The sequence below is a fragment of the Juglans regia genome, chromosome 6 (assembly GCF_001411555.2).
Source record: "Juglans regia cultivar Chandler chromosome 6, Walnut 2.0, whole genome shotgun sequence".
Classification (NCBI taxonomy): domain Eukaryota; kingdom Viridiplantae; phylum Streptophyta; class Magnoliopsida; order Fagales; family Juglandaceae; genus Juglans; species Juglans regia.
This window is the reverse complement of record NC_049906.1, coordinates 28,359,827-28,380,160: the sequence shown is the minus strand read 5'-3', so window position 1 is coordinate 28,380,160 and position 20,334 is coordinate 28,359,827. Positions and strand designations below refer to the sequence as shown.

At 35.7% G+C, this 20,334-nt stretch overlaps 1 protein-coding gene across 1 annotated transcript; it reads right to left on the bottom strand.

The window, feature by feature from the left end:
• Positions 1-823: 823 nt before the first annotated feature.
• LOC109003315 (DEAD-box ATP-dependent RNA helicase 27-like) lies at positions 824-9,862 on the bottom strand. The gene is made up of 12 exons (XM_018981407.2): positions 9,274-9,862; positions 8,305-8,490; positions 7,374-7,559; positions 5,667-5,750; positions 5,301-5,342; positions 5,010-5,081; positions 4,278-4,577; positions 3,693-3,731; positions 3,508-3,612; positions 3,143-3,211; positions 2,935-3,060; positions 824-1,408 (listed from the first exon to the last, which is right to left on the bottom strand). The coding sequence occupies exons 1-12, from the start codon at positions 9,622-9,624 to the stop codon at positions 1,226-1,228; spliced, it is 1,743 nt and encodes a 580-aa protein (XP_018836952.2). The 5' UTR covers positions 9,625-9,862; the 3' UTR covers positions 824-1,225.
• Between the last annotated feature and the right edge of the window lie 10,472 nt (positions 9,863-20,334).

The following is a 20,334-nucleotide window of genomic DNA, read 5'->3' as shown; positions in this document are numbered from 1 at the left end:
TAACATAAATATTCATATATGAAATAATTTCTTATTATAATTTATAAATTATTACATAAAATGTTAATACTAAATCACTTAAAGTTTATAAATAATACTAATATATAACTTATAACTATACTAATAGTATAATATTAATACTGTTATATAGTCTAATATATTAATAAAAGTATAAAACAGTTTTTTTTAAATCAAATTTTTTTTTTTTATAAACAAATTTTTAATGACAAATTGTGAAATTTACATTTTAAAAAAACCGAAAAACCGGACCGGACCGGACCGAAAACCGGTAAAACCGGAAGTACCGGTTTAAGAGGGTAACCGGTGCGCAATCGATTTTGAAAAATACAAAACCAGTACATACCGGTTCAGTCCTAGATTTTATCCAAAACCGGACCGAACCGGACCGGTTACACCCCTAATGATTAGATGAAATAAAATGAGTTGAGTTATGAAAAGAGACCTAACTTAAACTATCTCACCACTATTCATAAACTATTTTATTACTATTTATTCATAAACTATTTTATTACTTTTATAAAATTTTCATCTTATCTCACTCTCTAAACTTCTCCGTCAAGTTCCTTTTGAGTTTTAAGGGAAACTCAAATTCCCCAATATATGGAAGAAAACAAGAGTAAATTTGTGTTGCAAAAACAGAGGCTGAATTAGGTCGGGCTGAGTGATATTCCTTTTTGTTTTTTTTAAAAATAAAGGTTTTAGTTAGACAGCACAATACATCCAATGCAGTAGAGAAGGTCGTGGAATCAACCCAATACAAACTGACTAATACAAAAAATAATGTATTTTTGTTTTATCATCCTTGTTGTTTCAAAGCATCATTAGCTACACTACAAAAGCTGAAATGAATCCCACTAAAATTACAAAGAAAATTTATAAATAAAACCCTCTACCAAAACTAAAGTAGACTCGGCCGAGTCTTTCTGCATCCATGGCTGAAAGACCCAACAGTTTTAATACAAGTTATCCTCGCCACCAGCATAATGGTCAACCATTAAAGTTAATACAAAGAATAGATCAAAATCTGGTTCACTCAGCTGAGTTGTTTTGTATCGACTTAATAAGATACAAATTGAAATTCATATGCTCGATTCCTGCTGGATGAAAACTTTGAATTTTCAGTTCAATCACAGCTCAAAGAATTTATATTTGGAGCTTGACTTCATAGCTTATGGGGCACATTGGTTTGCCAACCCTGTCCTGGCTAATACCTTACAAATTGTCGTATATCATCTCCACCTCCCTGCCTTCCATAAGGGCTGCTCTCACTGAAACCATGTCGGCCTCCCTCGACTTTCCGCACTTTCCTTCTGAACTTTGAGGCACCACTATCTATGTTCAGAATTACCTTCGGTGGGTTTGAAAAACAGAAAGAACCAGCAACAGCCTGCCCAAATCCCAGAACGCTTGCATTACATTGGAAGTTATATACTATACCGCAATAAATTAAATCCATCAATTTGAAAATAATAATAATAACAATAAATACAAAACCTATGTCATCAAAATTTTTCCCAAAATTTAGATTCACAGGGTCACCTCCAATCCTAATTACTCAAGTGGCATTCTCATGATGCCAACCCAGGTAATTGGCAAAAGCTTTTGATGACTTTGAACTAAATAGAGCTGGTTGTCCCAATCAAAACAACCGCCCCCCCCTCTGCCCTTTTTCTCTATCTATATCTGGCATGGTGAGTGTATTTTTCAAGGACACGAGTTAATGGATATGTTATAATTATTACTTTTTTTGGGTTAGTTAATGGATATGTTATTATGAAACTTGGATTTGATGCTGGAACACCAGGTGTCAAAAACTTTTTATAGCATATGAGACGCCATTTCACAGTATACTCATTAACTCTGTCAAAGGATCAAGTGAACTTCCAAGAAGACACGCTCAAACTACCCAAAACCCCCAATTGAATTGGCTTAGGTGATAGTTTTATGTAAAACCAAATTGCCCCAGAAACCTAAATTCAAGGAAGCCCTCAAACCTTAGATTTCTTGAACATTCTGATCACTACCAAAATTGTTGTCCAATACATATTGACTTTATCTTGTTTAACTAATACCAAAGCAAACTCCTGTGCCTTCCTTTTTAATCCATATTTTGGCACTGCACAACTGTGCAATGATCATTTTTTTTTTTTTTTTACGAGTTAATGGAGTGCATGTTTGGGATTGCGGTGGTTAATATAGCTTTTAGCTTAAGACTTATAGTTTTAGAACTTAAGTAATAAGCTCTACTATTAAAAAGTTACTTACTGTATGATAACCATTTGTCTAAATCACTCTCAAGCATGCTACATTTGTTTGGAAACAACATAAAAAAGTGTTTTTTGAGATAGAAATGACATAAAAGGTCATTTGAAAATTGTAGTATCATGTTGTGATAAGATAAAATGGCAAAGTTGTAATTATATGAAAATTGTATGAATATTTTCACCCATTGATAGTTTTTTTTTTTAATTGATATTACGTTCCGCATCATCCGGAAAAGCACGTTTGAGGAAAAGCATCAAAATGATGCTTCAGCTTTTCCTCAAACATACTTTTTAACTTATTTGAGATTAAAAAGTACTTTAATTTGTGACACCCAAAACAACTTAATTTTATCATTAAAGAGCTTTTAAGGCTATTTAACCACTTTTCAAGGCCCCTAATGCAAATCCCAAACAGGCCCAGGACCTCACCAAGGCAGGGCACTTCAGACCCACTCCTAGGGAATAAACCCCAGATACATGACCCTACCAGAACTATGTATCAGGTAATCCAGGGAAAATCCTAGTGTGAAATTGAACCCAGGATATCTTAGCCTAAACTCATTCCAAGCTGGTCCTTTGACCACTAAGCTGCACCGACATGTAGAATGATAGTTTATAGATATAAATTTCCTTTAACCAAGGAAAATACCTGCAGATCAAGGCGATGAACGTCAAAGATGTCTTTCATAGAGTGAGAATTATATGCCAATAAGTAGGACCGGTATGCATCTTTAGCCGACTTGTTCAAGTAATAGTTGTTGGCCACCAACTTTTCCTGCAATGATACAATTAGTCCAATCTAAATCAGTACATAGAAAAGATGCTAATAATTATTTAATGTCAAAGCAGGAAAGTACCAGGTGAGACTGCACATTAGACAGCTTCTTTTGATCAAATTCATACTCTTTAACAGGGACTTTTGCTGCCTGAAAGTGGACATGGCATCTTAACTTCAATGCAGAACAAGCAACTAACATAGCAAAAATTTAAAATGGAGAGAAAAAAAGGACATTGGCCACCAATTTGTGCCCTGCTCAATTTTCTTCAATGGACATTTCGCCGCAGTAGTCATTGTGATAATACAAGGGCAAATAAAATGGCTTGTTAGCATCCTATTAAAAAGACACGTCCGGATTATAGAAAGCATTGTATAAAGCAGTAGTCTCTAGTTCGTTTCAGATTGGATTATTTTTCCTTTTCTTATTCAGTAAATAAATTATACCTTCAGATAGCGAAGGAACTGCAACTCTTCAGGTATCAAGAAAAGAAGGGCATTTCCTTTTGCACCTTCACCACGAGCAGTTCGACCAACCCTATGAATATATTCCTGAAAGCAGCGACCCCAATCAACATGGATGAACAGAATTGATAACAAAAATATGCTAGATCATGGAGGAAAGTACTAACCTTGGGTTCATCCGGAGGATCATACTGCACAATCCAGTCCTACAGTGGGGGAAAAGTCAAGAAATATTCATTAGGTTCAAATGTTGAAGTTACATAAGTTAAAGAAAACAGAACCGGGGCTGCATCAACAAAGTGAAAGGTCTAATGATGTTAGCTAACTTTCTAACTGTTGTATCAGCTACAACATTTGTTAAATGATGGCACCCTTTTAATTAAATTGGGTCCAAAGGTTTTCGGGCCAGACCATTTTCAACTACAAGAAAAGCTGATGCAGATTTGTAGCAGATTCAAACCCTAGGACGGTAACCAACCAGGGAAGTGCATTAAGCATTCACACATTAGTTTACAATGCAAAAGACACTATGCACGTCTGAAATTAAATTCATAAGGTAAAAATATGAACTATAATAAGCATACCCATTTAAATTAGATATGATTTCTGATATACTCTCACAGTATGTACTGTGTATTTTTTAGTTATATATGGCTAATACAAAATTGAGTAAGTTACAACAACAACAGTACAAAAAAAGAAAAAAAGAAAAATAATAATAATTGAAAAAAATGAGTAAACAAAAAAACTACCACATCAGGAATATCAAGCCCACGTGCAGCAACATCAGTACATAGCAAGATTCCCTTTTCTGCTTTGCAGAAGTTGAAAAATGTAGTTGTTCGTTTCAGCTGCTTCTGCTTTCCATGAATATCGAGGCAATCGAGCTGAATGTATCTCAGAAGTTCAGAATGGAATTTGACTGAATTACATGAAGAGAAGAAGACCATCACTTTTTTTGACAGATTCCTCTTCAAGAATGAATACAAAAGAATAAATCTTTTGGCACTGGACACAACACAGTAGCCTTGCTGCAGCCCTTCATTGGTAACCTATAACCCCAAGGACCTTTGTCAGATTTTAAAGGTGAGGATTGAAGAATAAGTAAAAAATATAAATAAAAATAAATAACTAAAGGGTGGACTTTGGTTACACTAAGGGGTATCTCCATACTAATAGAGTCTCGCACTTTTTTTATTGGGTATCGAACTAATAAGAGTCTCACACTTTAAAGTATGTATCAGTAGTGGCCATATTACTGAAGCCACTAGTCTCTCATGCTCAGATATCCAATAACATTGCCGTTAAAAGGTCTAACAAAAAGATCATGTTAAAAGGTGTAATGGCAGCAATACCATCAGTAGCAATTATTCCTTCTTTATACACCTTTTTCCTTTTAGCTCTATCTCACATAATTAAAGAAGTTATTGGTGTGCACTGTGCAGATCAAGTATTCAGAAACTAAGCGTATACTACATTTTTACCTTAGCCCTCCCATCATCCACATCAATAAACACAGGGGTTGTCTGAAATGACAACCGTGCAAGATCCTCAACCTACATTTTACCAAGTGTAAAACCTATTAGAAGTCAAGACCAAATCAATGATTGATATTAACAGAAACAAGAAGGCCAAATTTACCATCAACGCTCAACTTTTCCATACAGAAGGAATTTTAGTGTATAAAAATGATAAATAGAGTAAATTATTTACAACATGGTAATTGGAAAAAGTAAAAGACTAACGACTATGTGGTTTGGATATGATGCACTAACCTTCTTAGTTTGGGTGGCTGAAAATAAAGCTGTTTGCCTATTCTGCACATTGAGTAGCAACTCACAATCAGTCAAAGAAATTGAATATTAGCATTCATGCTAACATTACCTAAAATGGCCCATGACTGCTCAGCCATGTAAAACAACCTTCTTTCAGAACATGTATATGTATCATTTTCTTTTCCCTCCATTATCCTCAAAAGTACAAAATTGGGGGGCAAAGAAAACAAGCTAAATTGGTTTGAATATGATAGAGAAACAAGGTTATTTTCTCACTATTATCCATTCTTTTCCATTCTTCTTCTGAGAAAATGATTATTTTAGATCTCCCTATCTTTAAAAAGGGACATGATTAATATATTTTACCTTTGGTAGAAGCTTAATAATCTGCTTCATTTCTTCCTCAAAGTTTGCTTCCAGTATCCTGTCAGCTTCATCGATGATTAGGCACTGTAAATTCAAGTTCGAAAAGAAAAGGATAATTAGAATGTATATCTTTCATACATTGTTACTTTGGGATTCAGCTATTGTATTGAATAGGATTTGTTTTAATGACTTTTATGCTGCTTTTCACAGCGCTTATCTTGTAATAGGGTAAAAATCTCTTCAAACAACATTGTACACATAGTTAGCTCTTCCCATACATGTGCAAGTTAGAACGGACTTCTTGGTAAGTAACAAAAACATACAAATATAGTACCAAAGGGCAATCAACTGCTAGCTGCTTTATACTTGTAGTTAAAGTATGATACCCGTGGCAGTATGGAATTACTTGTAGCCATGCTTGTAGGGGAGGTAATCACATTCATCCTATGCATTGCTAAAAAATTATCATTGTGGGTACTAATTGTTTCCTCCTCTCTCTCTGTGGGAGGGGTTTTTTCTTCCATACGTTGTTATTTTGGGCTTTCGCTATTGTATTGGATGGGACTAGTTTTAATGATTTTTATGCTGCTTTTTCCAGATCTTAGCTTGTAATTAGGTTTTTTCTCTTGTATACTTCATGTGTACTTGGGCTGTGCCTGATTTTGTGGATTAATAAATTCTTTTTACTTATAAAAAAAATCATCACAACCCAGCTAAGCATGGGATCGGGCACTGGACTATCAATCATCTATTAAAATACAAATAAATAAGCAAGAAGTTGCCTATCTATGATTAATATGTCGACCATGTGTAACTAGCAATCAAGTTAATAAAGGTTAGGTACTTGAAATAGGAATTGCTCACTAAATGGAGGACAATAGCGCACACTGAAATTCAATGTGTTAAATAGAAACTGAGGAAAACTATGTAAAGGGAAACAATATGGACTAAAGATATATTTTTTTTTTTAAGTAACAATATGGACTAAAGATATTATATTCACTTAGCTCACCAAATAATCAATGTCCTTCATTACAAATAAATGAATCCTGAATTTAGGTTATACAAGTATATAATATGATGAAGAACCTCTATCCCAGCTTTATCTTAGGCAAATGTAATGAAACTCATGAGTGAAACTCACAAACCTAAGCAAGAATCTAGTCAAAATCAACTCATAATCAAGTAGCTCATTGCCGTTACTAGTCAGAAGATAGATAAATTGCAACATCATGTATTAACTAAGTAACGAAATGATTAATATTAATAAGCAGTATCTATCCACATCGAACATCCCAGTAAACTTAATTTTGTGAAATTGATTTTATTTCTCAGTTTCAACCAGTTTAAAAAACTTTTCACTTGACAGTGTATCTAAACAAGACTAATATACAAGTGGCTTCAGATCAGCTCGGTCAAAAAACTATAAGTTTACAACAATGAGAATATCTTATGTAAAAGGATAGAGGAAATTGTGCTACTAATAAAATACATGTTAAAATTATTATGAACATAGCATCAATATAAATACATATAAAAACTATGTAAAGATAGTATGGCATAATACTATCTTAAGAGAGAGACATCAATAAATACCTGTTTATAAAGAGAGTCACTCACCTATAGCACCCTGCTCCAAACCAGCTAGTATGGCATAATATTGGGAACAAAAAGACTGATGAGTATGTATAATTGTGTATGCATTACCTTCAAGTTTTTAAATATGAATCCCTTGGTATTTTGAAGATGGTCAAGAAGTCGACCAGGGGTAGCTACTAATAAATTCACTCCTTTCACAATGCGTTCTGCTTCTCCTCTTCTAGCTGAACCACCAATAACCAAACCGAGAGTCTGCGAGTGGTACTTGAGAAGGTCTTTGGCCACAGCATGGGTCTGAATGATTTAAATGGTGAATTAGTCAGCATCACCCAGTAATCAATGCAAGACTGAAATGCTTAGGAGATAACAACCTAGAAAGTGCGAATGCCATTGCCAAAGAAAATCAAATATTATCTTCACTAGAAGCAAGATTTGTGTGCCTCCAAATATTTATGTGTCATAGGCACAATGTTATCATCAACCTCATAGTTTCATATCTTCTTTGCAATCACTTCATAAGGTATTTTACTAGTCAAATATCTTACCAGATCCAAATAGAATTGGGGCCCATAAGTGCCATGATCAGACTCCAACAGTATGGAAGCAAAACACCAAAGCACAATAAATATCCAGTAAATCAAACACTTTGATCATTATTTTTCTAAATTTACATTTTTCCACCTTACATGGCTTGTGTTGTTGAAAATAAAGTTGACTAGACCAACTGCAAAAAACATAAATGAAAATTATGTTTTCAATTATGTTTTTTGTCACAAACCCATTAACCTTTTGGTATCTTCACTTTGATAATACAAAAGATATGATTGGCATGACAAAAAATGAGACTTCTCAAGTAACTACAGTAAATAATGCCTTCTCCCATCCCATTATTGCAAAAGGAAGCACTTACTAGACTTTGAAAGGAACCAAACTATTTTCACTTGGACAATGCAGTATGGGCATCTTAATTGAGAAAGTAAGACTGCATAGCTATCGAGAGAAAATTGCTCTAACAATCACAGTGACCAAGTATATTTACCTGTATTGCAAGCTCTCTTGTTGGACAAATAACAATAACTCCAGTTCCATTACGAGGAGTAAAATGTATGTGATATAACAACTCGACAGCTGGTATTAGAAAAGCAAGGGTTTTGCCAGAACCTGTCCTTGCAGCTCCAAGAACATCTTTCCCTAGCAAAAGTGGTGGAATTGCTCTGGCTTGAATCTGCATTTTTAAAGACAGGTAAGTTGTGCCAAGCGTAAGGTTATACAAACATGCAACATGAAGTACACAGATAAATATTTCTTATTATTCATTAAAAAATGACCGCATAGAAAATCTGCATGGCATTACCATGGAAATCCCATGTTCTCGCTCTAAATAAAAAGAGAGAATTTTTCCTTGGAAAAACATGACATACAAGAACAACAATGATACCAAAGAGGCACACTGCAGAAAGCAAAAGAAAAAAATTATTAAATGAAGAAACATGAGGTATGCGATGCATAGCTAAAAAACGCCAGTCACTAATCCGTGATCTTTTACTCTTGCGTCTTGGAGTCGGGTCCATAATGTCACTAAAGGTAAAGTTCTTATAAACCCAACAAAGAATCACCAAGTACATCTAAAAAAGAGATATTCTTAGTAAGGTTCAGTCATTTGGAAGATATCGTACCACACCTTGAGTGCTTGAGAAATTCCTCAAGCATTTTCAACTTATTTTGGAAACCAAATTCCTATACAGACTGAGTCAAATTAATATTACATTCTTAATAATCTTCGATCTAAACATAATTAACATTACAATATTTTTTAAATTATCAAAAATCATTTTCGATCGAAACAAGAAAAGGCTTTAAATTTCCCTCTTCCTCAGATTTATTGTTCTTTTCATCTTCCTTCTCTAAGCTACCAAACAAGAAAACAGGCACAAAATAAACCAAAGAAAAAAAAGGAGAGACGAAAAAAGTTCATATATAAACTTTAAGGGGATAGCAGTAGCTATACCTGAGTCATATGCTGAAATCTCATATCCTTAACAGCATTGAAAGTGGGCTCAGACAGTCCCAAAGATTCAAAGGATTCGTCACTCATAATCCCAGACCCTCTACGACTACTGCTCACCTTCTTCTCCTCCTCTTCCTTCAGCTCCTCACCATCTACCCCACCATAATTTATCTGTTCCACGCCATCCTCCTCTTTTTTCAACTCCTCCCTCTTCTCTTGCTTCTTCTTCGTCTTATTCTCCTCAGCTTCTTGAGGTGCCTCTTTCCCTTTCTTAGGCCTCTTTCTCTTGCGCTTCTCTTTCTTCATTTCGTCAAAGGGCTCCGCTTGGTTTTGCTCGGCTTGTTCGGCCATGGCGGCTGATTGTAGAGTTTCTGAGAGAGAGAGAGAGAGAGGACGGTGGAAACTCTGAAGGCTAGGGTTTCCGTATGGGCGAGGGAGAGAACAGAAGATACGGTTTGGGCGAGATAAAGAAAGCAGAAGATACAGACGAGAAAGAGAGCTAGGGTTTCAGTTTGGACTTTGGAATTTGAGGGAGAGAGAGAGATCGCACGGCTGCTGAGTGCGGAAGAATTAAGGGTTTAAGAAGAATGAAGGGTTTTTTTTTTATATATAGATAACCTCGGTACCGGGTTTGGTTTCATAACCGGACCTAGATCGGATTGGTTCGGATTTTGCAATGCGGTTTTCGGTCTGGATTAAATTCGGGCTGGAATCAGGTTATCCGGATTTCGGATCAAGTTAAGAAAAAATTCGGTCAGTCTTATCAATAAATACGTTTCAATTTTTTCTTTTAATAATTATTGAAATTAAAAACAGAAGAAATATTTTAAAAAATCTTATATACTTCAGATAAAATATATAGGGATATTTTAAAGAGATTTTTATATAAATTTTAGAAATAAACCAAACTTAAGATTGTCATGTTACGGGGAATCTTTTCATATTTTCAATTATTTCCAAATGTAAATATAGTCACATTCTTGGGAATATAGAATTCAGATTCTTGAACATGGAAGAACCTGCTTTCTCTCTAAACCCAAACTCAGACCGTAACTTTCTCTCTAAATCTAGCTCATTCAGACTGGCTAGAGGGGGTGGGGGCTTCAGCTCCTTCCCCCTTCACTATTTCTCTCTACTTCTCTGATTTTCCTTTGTATTTTATTTTTTTCTTTTTAGTTTTTCAGGCCAAATAAAGGGAGAATCGCCGTTCGTGGTCTTCGGGGTCCCTATAGCCAACATGCACCCCACCAGGAGGTTGCCCAGCCGCCGATCTACACGTGAATACGGCCCCAACCGGAGTGGAGCGTAGCATGCACACGCGGGACAAAAATTTCGAAGCTCGTCGGTGGGTGGCCCTCACGCGCCACCAAGGAGCTCTCTGCCGTTGCAACGCGCGGCAGCTCTCGAACCGGCGACTCTGGATATCCCAAGACCGACAGTCGGTTTTCCCTTCCAAGGCGTTTTTTGTGCACTGTTTTTCCCTTTTTACAGTATTTTCTCTATGTAATTTATTTATGCATTGTCTTTATTTTCAAGAAAACAAAAAAATCCAAAAACATTTGTCCCTTCGGACTTAGGTCTTAAGGGTGTTGTCCCCCCTCCGCTTAGTCGGTGATGTTGGGGTTTGGTTTCTCCATACTCAATCTAGTTGGGTATGGAGTTTATGTTTGGTTACTGTGAACTCTGTTGGGAATAGTGTGGTGCTATCTCTTAGACTTCAGTCTTTAAAGATAAGCCGTCTGGACTAAACCATGTCAGTCACATTAGTGTACTAAGATTCTACTAACGTTTGTAATTGACTTGTTGTTTGAAGTCAAATATGTATGTCCTCTTAAATGAATGGAATGAGATCCTTTTTATAAAAAAAAAAAAAAAAAAATTCAGATTCTTAAAATATTACATCCTTGAGAATATAGATGCCGAAGTGAATGTTAAATTTTGCAAACCAAACTCCATAAAAAGGTTTCAACATGTGGCATGTGAATTTTAAATTATCAAAAATGATATATTACATCTTTAAATTGTCAAAAAACTAATAATGTCGCGCCATAATGAATAGAACTTGCATAAAAATCCTCAATAAAATGTCTCAAAATTCTGCCAAAGAAAATGAACTAATCGCGTTTAAATATTTTCTCATTAATGTAGTAAATCCATCAGCGTTCATTTGACTCGATCAGATCTGAATACCAATTTCTAAACCAACCCTATTTTGAACATGTAAGAATACTAGTGGCTAAGGGGGGAGGAGGCAACGTAACGGGGGTTGGAGAACTAAGTTGAGAATCGGGATAGTGAGATAGCTAGGGCATATGTGCTATGAATCCTACAATATTTAGAAGTAGGCCTGCAACCCGACCAGCCCGAACTGGATTTGGGCCCAACCGTACATGTTCGTCAGGTCAAGATCCTTTTTTTCCCTCCCTCCTCCTCCGAGTCGTTCCATTTTTGCAAACACCTCAGTACTCATTTGCATCTTGCGATCCTCCCAAGGCAGATCTATCAATATGCCTTCAATTTGTTCTGTTCCCTAATGTGAAAATGCACAAGTGTTCTATAAAAAATGAAAGATAAATCCCCTATAATTAAACATTTGCGCAAGTGTTGAACTATAAGTTTAACATGCTAAGATTTTATTTTTATTTTTTTACAAAAATATGTGTGTACATCACTAACCCATTTTTTTAAGAATGAAACAACAAACATAAGCCACATGTTTCTTCATATGGTGCTTCTATTTTAGATTTCAAAAGGGATAGCCTTATTTTTATCATTTAGATTTCTAGAAATGAGTGTGTACGATCAAATCTCAATGTATACGTCTTTCTTTTAATATGTATTACTCAATTTAAATTACTAAAAGAGGGTAAGATAATCATAGCATTTTACATTTTTAGAAAAATGGGGAAAAGAGGATTGGCTTTGATGATTTTATTTGTACTTCTTCATTAAAAATTATTTATTTACAACATTGAGAAAATATTTCATGTAGAGGGTACGTATGTGTCTACATAATAATTTATATGTATTTCTAGATTCATTTCTTTTAATTTAATAATAGCTTCAATTGAAAAAATAAAAAAAAAAGAACTTAGAAGTAGAATTATATTTCTAGAGAAAAATCTTACCTTATTTTTTTCAAGTACTTAATGAACATCTTTGTGAAAGTATAATCTACTGCGCTTGCCAGGTTGTTCGGGTGATTCTTGTCGAATAATTTCTCTACCCATATCTTGTAGTAAGTCATGCATCCTCCGATATTGGCTACCATCATATTGATCAATAGTTATGAGATATTTATCATTGAGCTTTGTGATACCAGCATAGGCACAAAAACCACAACCGTCCAGTATTTTAGTGACATATTCTTGGTCCTTTGAAGAAACATGCAATGTGAAGAAAAATCTTTTTTGCATCATCATCTAATCCATCATAACTTATTTTGAGTTTTTCTTGAATTTGTTCTTCTGGAATTCTTTTGTACTTTTTCAATTCACTTTTCCAAAAAAGTATATCTCTTCCACTTAGATTTGAGCCTATCACTTGTAAAGCGAGTGGAAGGCCGCCAGCATATTGCAGTGCAAGTTTTGTGAGTTGCTCAAAACCATTATCCGGTTTGTCACTTTGGAAAGCATGCTAGGAAAAGAGCTTAAGAGCCTCATTGTGATCCATTTCCTTCTTATGATATTTGAAATGAACATGATGCTTAGTTAGTAAACCTTCATCCCTTGTTGTTATGATGATTCGACTCCCAGAACCAAACCAATCACATCTTCCACATAATTTTTTTAATTGGTCCAAACTGTCAACATCATCAAGAATTTTTTTACGGCAAAGTCTCTCAATTATCAAACTGATTCCTCGATCGACATTACTAACTTTCAAACTTGAATATTTAAGAATGTCAAAAAGAATTGTCTATTGCAACTTTACAAGACCACCTTGATGTTTTGAAGATTATCTAAAATCTGCAAGAAAACAGTTGCCTTCAAACTGATCACTAATGCAATACCGGTTATACATCTCTTTTGCAATAGTTGTTTTTCTAATTCCACCAACACCGAAAATCCCTATCATGCATTTGTCATTCTCCTTAATACATAATAGCATATTAATATCTTCTACACGAGAGTTTATTCCCACTTGATATTCGGCAACATTCAAATATGTACGATTTAGTACTATTTTTGAGATCTTTTGAACAATTTCTTCTATAAATTTAGATTCGTTCGTGCCAATGCAAAAGAATTAAAAGAAAATTCATGAATTTGACTTCCTTATGTTAAAAGACATGAGAATATGATTTACACATAATTTTATTCTCATGTAATAATCATGATATTGGCGAGGCACAAGCTAATTTTATTCTCATTAGAGTAATGCTAGAATAGTTTTAAGTTGTGCAAACCTCGTATACTCAATTTGAAAAAATGTGAATTCTACCATTAAAAATAATAATTTTTACATGTGGGGTCCAGATTAATTTATTTTTTTTAAAAAAAGTACACGAGATTTACAAACTCTAAGACTATAAATATCAATCCTTTTTGAACTAACAACCGTTAAAAACTTATGAATTTTAAAAGTGTAACAATTCGCATGGCTAGCTGTAGTACTATACCAAGTGGTGATCGAAGAAGGTGTAGAGATGGTTTGTATCAAATTCAAGACTTAGAAAAAGGGAAAATAAATGGGACATTGAAAATAGTGGAGAAGCAAAGCCATGTATGTCGTCATTCTTTGTTCACTGTTTTCTTTCATTGTTGTAGTAATTTGTTTTAGTACCTGACATCTATGTGTTAAAAAAAATACCACCCATATTAAATTTAAACCATGCTTAAGCTTTGTAAAGTATTAATTTGCATTCTAAATTACAGATAAATTTTACTTATCATAAAATATTCATTCAACTTGTGGTACTTTTCTCACCCGAAGCGAAAGCAATTTACGTTCACATCAGTAATATTTATTGGGACCTATCAAGTAGTAGAAAAGTATGGTGGAGGAAATGATAATTTGGAACAAGAAAACATCTATGTTAGTTGCAATTTTATAGTGTTAATTCTTATATTTTTATTAGTTTTGAAATATTTATTTTTCTTACTTAAATTTGAACTTTATCTTAATGAAGGAATTGAAGTTTGGAAATGAATCAAAGTTGAGGAAGGAATCAAAGAAGGGAAATAATTGTAACCATAACAACTTCAACAATAACAAACTTGTAGCTATTTTTACGTTACGAGAGCAGTGTAATTTTTAATTTTCTTTAGTTTTATTTTAAATATGGATTTGATATTTATTTACGTTCATATTTTAGAATTTATTTTCATGAATATGCGTAGCTAAATTTTCAACAATGGTTAAGGATGAAACCTCAATAAAGATTAGTAATATTATTTATGAGATTGATTTTTTTTTCTTCTAATTATTGATGTGTTCAACGATTTATTATTCTTGCTTCATATCAATTGAGAGGGATAAAATTCTTGATATAAATTCAATCATATTTTCATAATCTAGAATAATTTTAATCAGTTGAGAGCCCGATTCATAATTTTGTTAAAAATAAAATTAACCATTAATAGTTTTTTCATTGTTTAGATTAATTTACATATTTAAAATCTATTTTAGTTTTTTATTGTGATTATAGCTTAATAAGTTAATTATTTCTTGCTTTGATTCATTTATTGTTTAGTTCTTAACTTCTTATTTTATTTTAGAACTTAATTTTTTGAACTAGATTAGAATTTATTTTAGTTTATATAGTACTAGTTCCGTGCATACGATACAGATGAAGATTTATCGTGGCTTCCTGTATTTTTTTAACACATAAATGCTAGGTACTGAAGAAAACAGTGAACAAAGAATGACAACATACATGGCTTTGCTTCTCCACTATTTTCAAAGTTCCATTTCTTGTCACTTCTAAAATCTTAAGTATTGAGTGTGATAAAAACTGCTAAAGAAACAGGGAGGCCCCTCATGTTTGAGAGCAAAGACAGGTTTTAGTCCAATCCCTACCACCAATGGAAATTAACAACAACTACTGCCATGCAAATTGTTACATTTTCAAAAGACAAATGCTACTATGCTGTTCTATACCGCTCACTTTGCCCCATTGACATATAAACATAAAAGGAATAGACAGAATCTAGAGTTTCAGTCTCTCTCATTTTGTCTTTTCAAACTCCATTTTGTCCTGATATATTTTTTAATAGATCACATGGCACCTTGGTGCCAAGTCAATAGATCAAAGTGAGCGGTATAACTAAGGCAGCATGGTAGAATTCTCAAGTCAACAAGGATATGATTCTCCTTTCAAAATTCTTAAGTTTTTAACATTTGTTAGTGAAGAAGTAAAGAAAACAGAGCATTACAACCATTCGAAGAAATGACTCAACGAAAGGTAAAGTCTGATTCAAACTCATCCCTTCTTGGTATATATTTTTCACACTTATACAACCACAACAGTGCAGTATTTATAGGCATTATATGTCCTATATTTACATAAAGAAAATGATAAGAAAAGACTAGTATTCGGTTACAAAAGTGTTCGAGAATCTTCCTCCATTCCAGCACGTTCAAGGTGTGAGTTGGTTAGGAATGCAGTGCAGAATATTCCAGTAATGCTGAGTCACTATTTGCTCCTTTATCCCCCCTCGATGCAAACGACATAGGCAATATGGTTAAGTTTGATCGTAATGCAGAGAAGCGAGTAGTGGACAGAGGTTTAGTAAGTATGTCAGCCAGCTGGTCATTACTGGAAATAAAAGTCACATGCAGTGTCTTGGCAGCCACACGGTCCCTCACAAAATGAAAATCAAGGTCCACATGCTTGGTTCTAGAATGCAAAACAGGATTTACAGAAAGATAAGTAGCACCCATATTATCACACAGTAGAGTAGGAGGATCAGCAAGACAAATCCCTAATTCTCGAAGAAGGGATTGTAACCAGAGTAATTCACAAGCCGTGTTAGCGACAGACTTGTATTCAGCTTCAGTTGAAGAGCGAGCAATCGTGGGTTGCTTTTTGGAACCCCATGCAATTAAATGTGAACCAAAAAAGATACAGAAACCACCGGTAGACTTCCGGTCATCAGGGCAACCAGCCCAATCAGCATCAGAGAAAGCTATTAACTTAGGGGTGGAAACTGAAGAAAAACAAAGAGCAAAGGTAGCAGTTGAACGAAGATACCGAATTATTCTTTTGACTGCTTGCCAATGAGACGTGCGTAGACAATGCATAAACTGACAAACTTTTTTAACAGCGAAAGAAATATCAGGACGAGTAAAGGCAAGGTACTGAAGACTTCCAACGACACTACGGTAAAGCTGTGGATCCTCAAAAGTGGATCCATCAAGGGCACTAAGTTTAGTCGAGGTTGCCATGGGGGTAGACACTGGTTTACAGTTATCCATATTATTGCGGGACAGTAAATCAGAGATATATCGGGACTGAGAGAGAAACAACCCAGTGGAGTTACGGGTCACTTGTATTCCTAGAAAGTAATGTAAGGTGCCTAAGTCTTTGACAGGGAAGGTAGTGCGAAGGGCTGTGATGAATTCAGTGATAAGAACAGAATCAGAGGCTGTAACTATGATATCATCTACGTAAATAAGTACATAGACAGTTACAGAACCAGAATTAAAGATGAACAAGGAGGAATCCGAAACAGATGCATGAAAACCCAAAGCAATTAATTTTGAACTTAGTTTAGAAAACCAAGCCCGCGGGGCTTGTTTAAGCCCGTAAATAGATTTTTTGAGTTTACATACATACTGAGGAAAGTCAGAATTGACAAACCCGACAGGTTGCTGCATGAAGACGTCCTCCTCTAAGTCTCCGTGAAGAAAGGCGTTCTGAACATCGAGCTGATGCAAAGGCCAGTGTCGAGAGACAGCAATGGAGAGTAACAAACGGATGGTGACAGGTTTGACTACTGGACTGAAAGTCTCGGAATAGTCAAGACCAGGTTGCTGATGGAACCCTTTAGCAACCAGTCGAGCTTTTCGGCGCTCTAGAGTACCATCAGCAAGCCTCTTGGTCTTGAGTACCCATTTCGAACCAAGAATATTCTGAGAGGGATGAGGGGGAACCAAAATCCACGTTTTATTGTGAAGAAGAGCTTCAAATTCACAAGCCATGGTAGAACGCCAGGCAGGGAATTTCGAGGCCTCAGTGTAAGTGGACGGCTCCTCAGGAATGGGCTTAGCTTCGGTGAGATGAGATGATGGATGAGGAACGGGCCAAGATATAGTGCCATCAGATCTTTGTTTTGGTCGAGTGGTGTTGGTTTTGGATCAGGTGAGCATAGAGTGGGTATTAGGCTGCAGATTTGAAGAAGAAGGCACGGATGGGACCGAAATTGGGATTAATTGGGACCTTGAGTCAGTGGAGGAAGGAAGCGGTGCGATATGTGAAGAGGAGGAAGTAGGATTTGTGGGGATGGGTGTCGACGCTATCGTGGTAGAGATAGAATTAGGGTTTGATGAGGGAGGAGACGATGTGGATGTGGGTATGGGAGAATCACGTGAGAGTATGGGCTCAGCTGGAAGGTGGGATATGTAGGGGTGTAAACTCAAATCGGAAAACCGGAAAACCGGACCGGACCTGACTGAACCGGACCGGTTTTACCGGTTTTGAACCGGTCCGGTCCGGAACCGGTTTTTAAAACGTAAAAACCGGCCGGTTCCGGTTCCGGAATTTTTTGGACCGGACCGAACCGGACCGGACCGGTTGATTAAAAAAAATAAAAAATAATATTTTTATATATAAGTTTTATACAAAATATTTTATATATATTAAATATTAATATATATAAGTTTTATATATAATGTATAATTATAAATTTTTATGTGAAATTTTATATATAACATATATATTCATATATGAAATAATTTCTTATTATAATTTATAAATTATTACATAAAATGTTAATACTAAATCACTAAAAGTTTATAACTAATACTAATATATAACTTATAACTATACCAATAGTCTAATATTAATATTATTATATAGTCTAATATATTAATAAAAGTATAAAACAGTTTTTTTTAAATCAATTTTTTTTTTTTATAAACAAATTTTTAATGACAAATTGTGAAATTTATATTTTTAAAAAACCGGAAAACCGGACCGGACCGGACCGGAAACCGGTAAAACCGGAAGTACCGGTTTAGGAGGGTAACCGGTGCGTAATCGGTTTTGAAAAATATAAAACCGGTACACACCGGTTCGGTCCTAGATTTTATCCAAAACCGGACCGGACCGGACCGGTTACACCCCTAGGGATATGGGACGGTCGGTTTGATGGGCTTGAGTTGGGCCGGATGATGCGGATGGAAGATCTGGTGAGTGGGAAGAGATTTCGGGCCCAACGGGTAGAGAATCAGAGGCTGTTTGGTCTAAGGGATGAATCGGGGGCATAGATGTGGGGGGACCAGTATTGTGGGAAAAGGGAAAATTGTTTTCGTCAAAACACACATCCCGTGAGATGTACATTCTACCAGTGGGAATATGAAGACAATTATACCCTTTATGATCAGATGTATAACCAAGAAAGACACAAAGTTGAGAGCGCATGTCCATTTTGTGTTTATTAAAGGGACGTAAATTAGGCCAACAAGCTGAGCCAAAAACACGTAGAAATGAATAGTCAGGGATTTGGTTAAACAGAATTTGAAAAGGGGATTGATTTTGTAGTATTGGGGTGGGCATGCGATTAATAAGAAAAACAACAGTTTGAAAAGCGTCAATCCAAAATTTAGTAGGTACAGAGGATTGAGCAAGTAAGGACAGTCCAGTTTCAACAATATGACGATGACGCCTTTCCACACTACCATTTTGAGGATGAGAATATGGACATGTTATTCGATGGGAAATACCAAAATGTTGTAAAATTTTTGGAAGTGGGCGGAATTCACCTCCCCAATCTGTTTGTATTGCAATGATTTTAGAAGAAAAGGTATTAGTTATATATTGAATAAATGCCAAGAAAATAGTAGTTACATCAGATTTAGCATTTAGAGGAAAAAACCAGATGTATTTACTAAAGTCATCGACAATAGACAAATAATAACGAAAACCATTGGAGGAGAGCACAGGCGCTGGTCCCCAAACATCTAAAAATAAAAGTTGAAAAGGTTGGGAGGATTGAGATGGTGAGGAAGGATGGGGAAGAGCATGAGCCTTGGCTTGGAAACAAGCAGCACATGGTGTCAGATTATTTCTTGTAGTAGTAACAGGAAGATGAAATTGCTGTATGGTAAAGGCAGTGATACGTGAAGACGGATGACCAAGACGAGAATGCCAAATTTGAGGGGAAGTGCGTTCACCAATAAGAGCTTGTTTGGACATGGCCTGAGCATCAGCAGGAAGCACATATAAGCCATCCTTAATGGTTCCTTGAAGAAGAACCGTCTGTGTGCGCAAATCCTTCACAAGAAAACCAGATGAATTAAACTCAAAGAAGACATTATTATCATGACAAAACTGACGAACAGATAATAAATTTCGTGAAATAGAGGGAACATGTAATAAATGACGAAGAAGAAATTTGCCATTTGGAGTGGGAAGGAGTCCAGAGCCAGAGTGCTGAATTGGGAGTGAAGAACCATCCCCGATGTAGACTTGATCAGTGCCTTGATACTGACGGGAGTCAAGATTCAAGTTAGAGAAATCGGCTGTAAAATGATTTGTAGCCGCTGTATCAGGGAACCAACTGTTTGGATAAGTGGGATTTTGAGTGTAGGTAGTGGTATTAGCCGAGAAGGATTGTGGAGGTGGTAACTGATGGGCATGATCAAAACGATGGTGACAGACCATGGCAGTATGACCGATTTTGTAACAAACCTGACAGACAGGACGATTTGAGGAGACATTAGAGAAATAGTTTGGAGATGAGGGAGCTCGACCTCCTCCACGTCCACGCCGAAAACCACGACCACGGCCTCGGTTTGGTGAGGAAGGAGAGAAAGGTGGACGAACGGAAGTGGAATGGGCAGAAAGCGGAGTACCAGAGAGCAGAGACTGGGTCTGATGAGTGAGACGTGACTCAT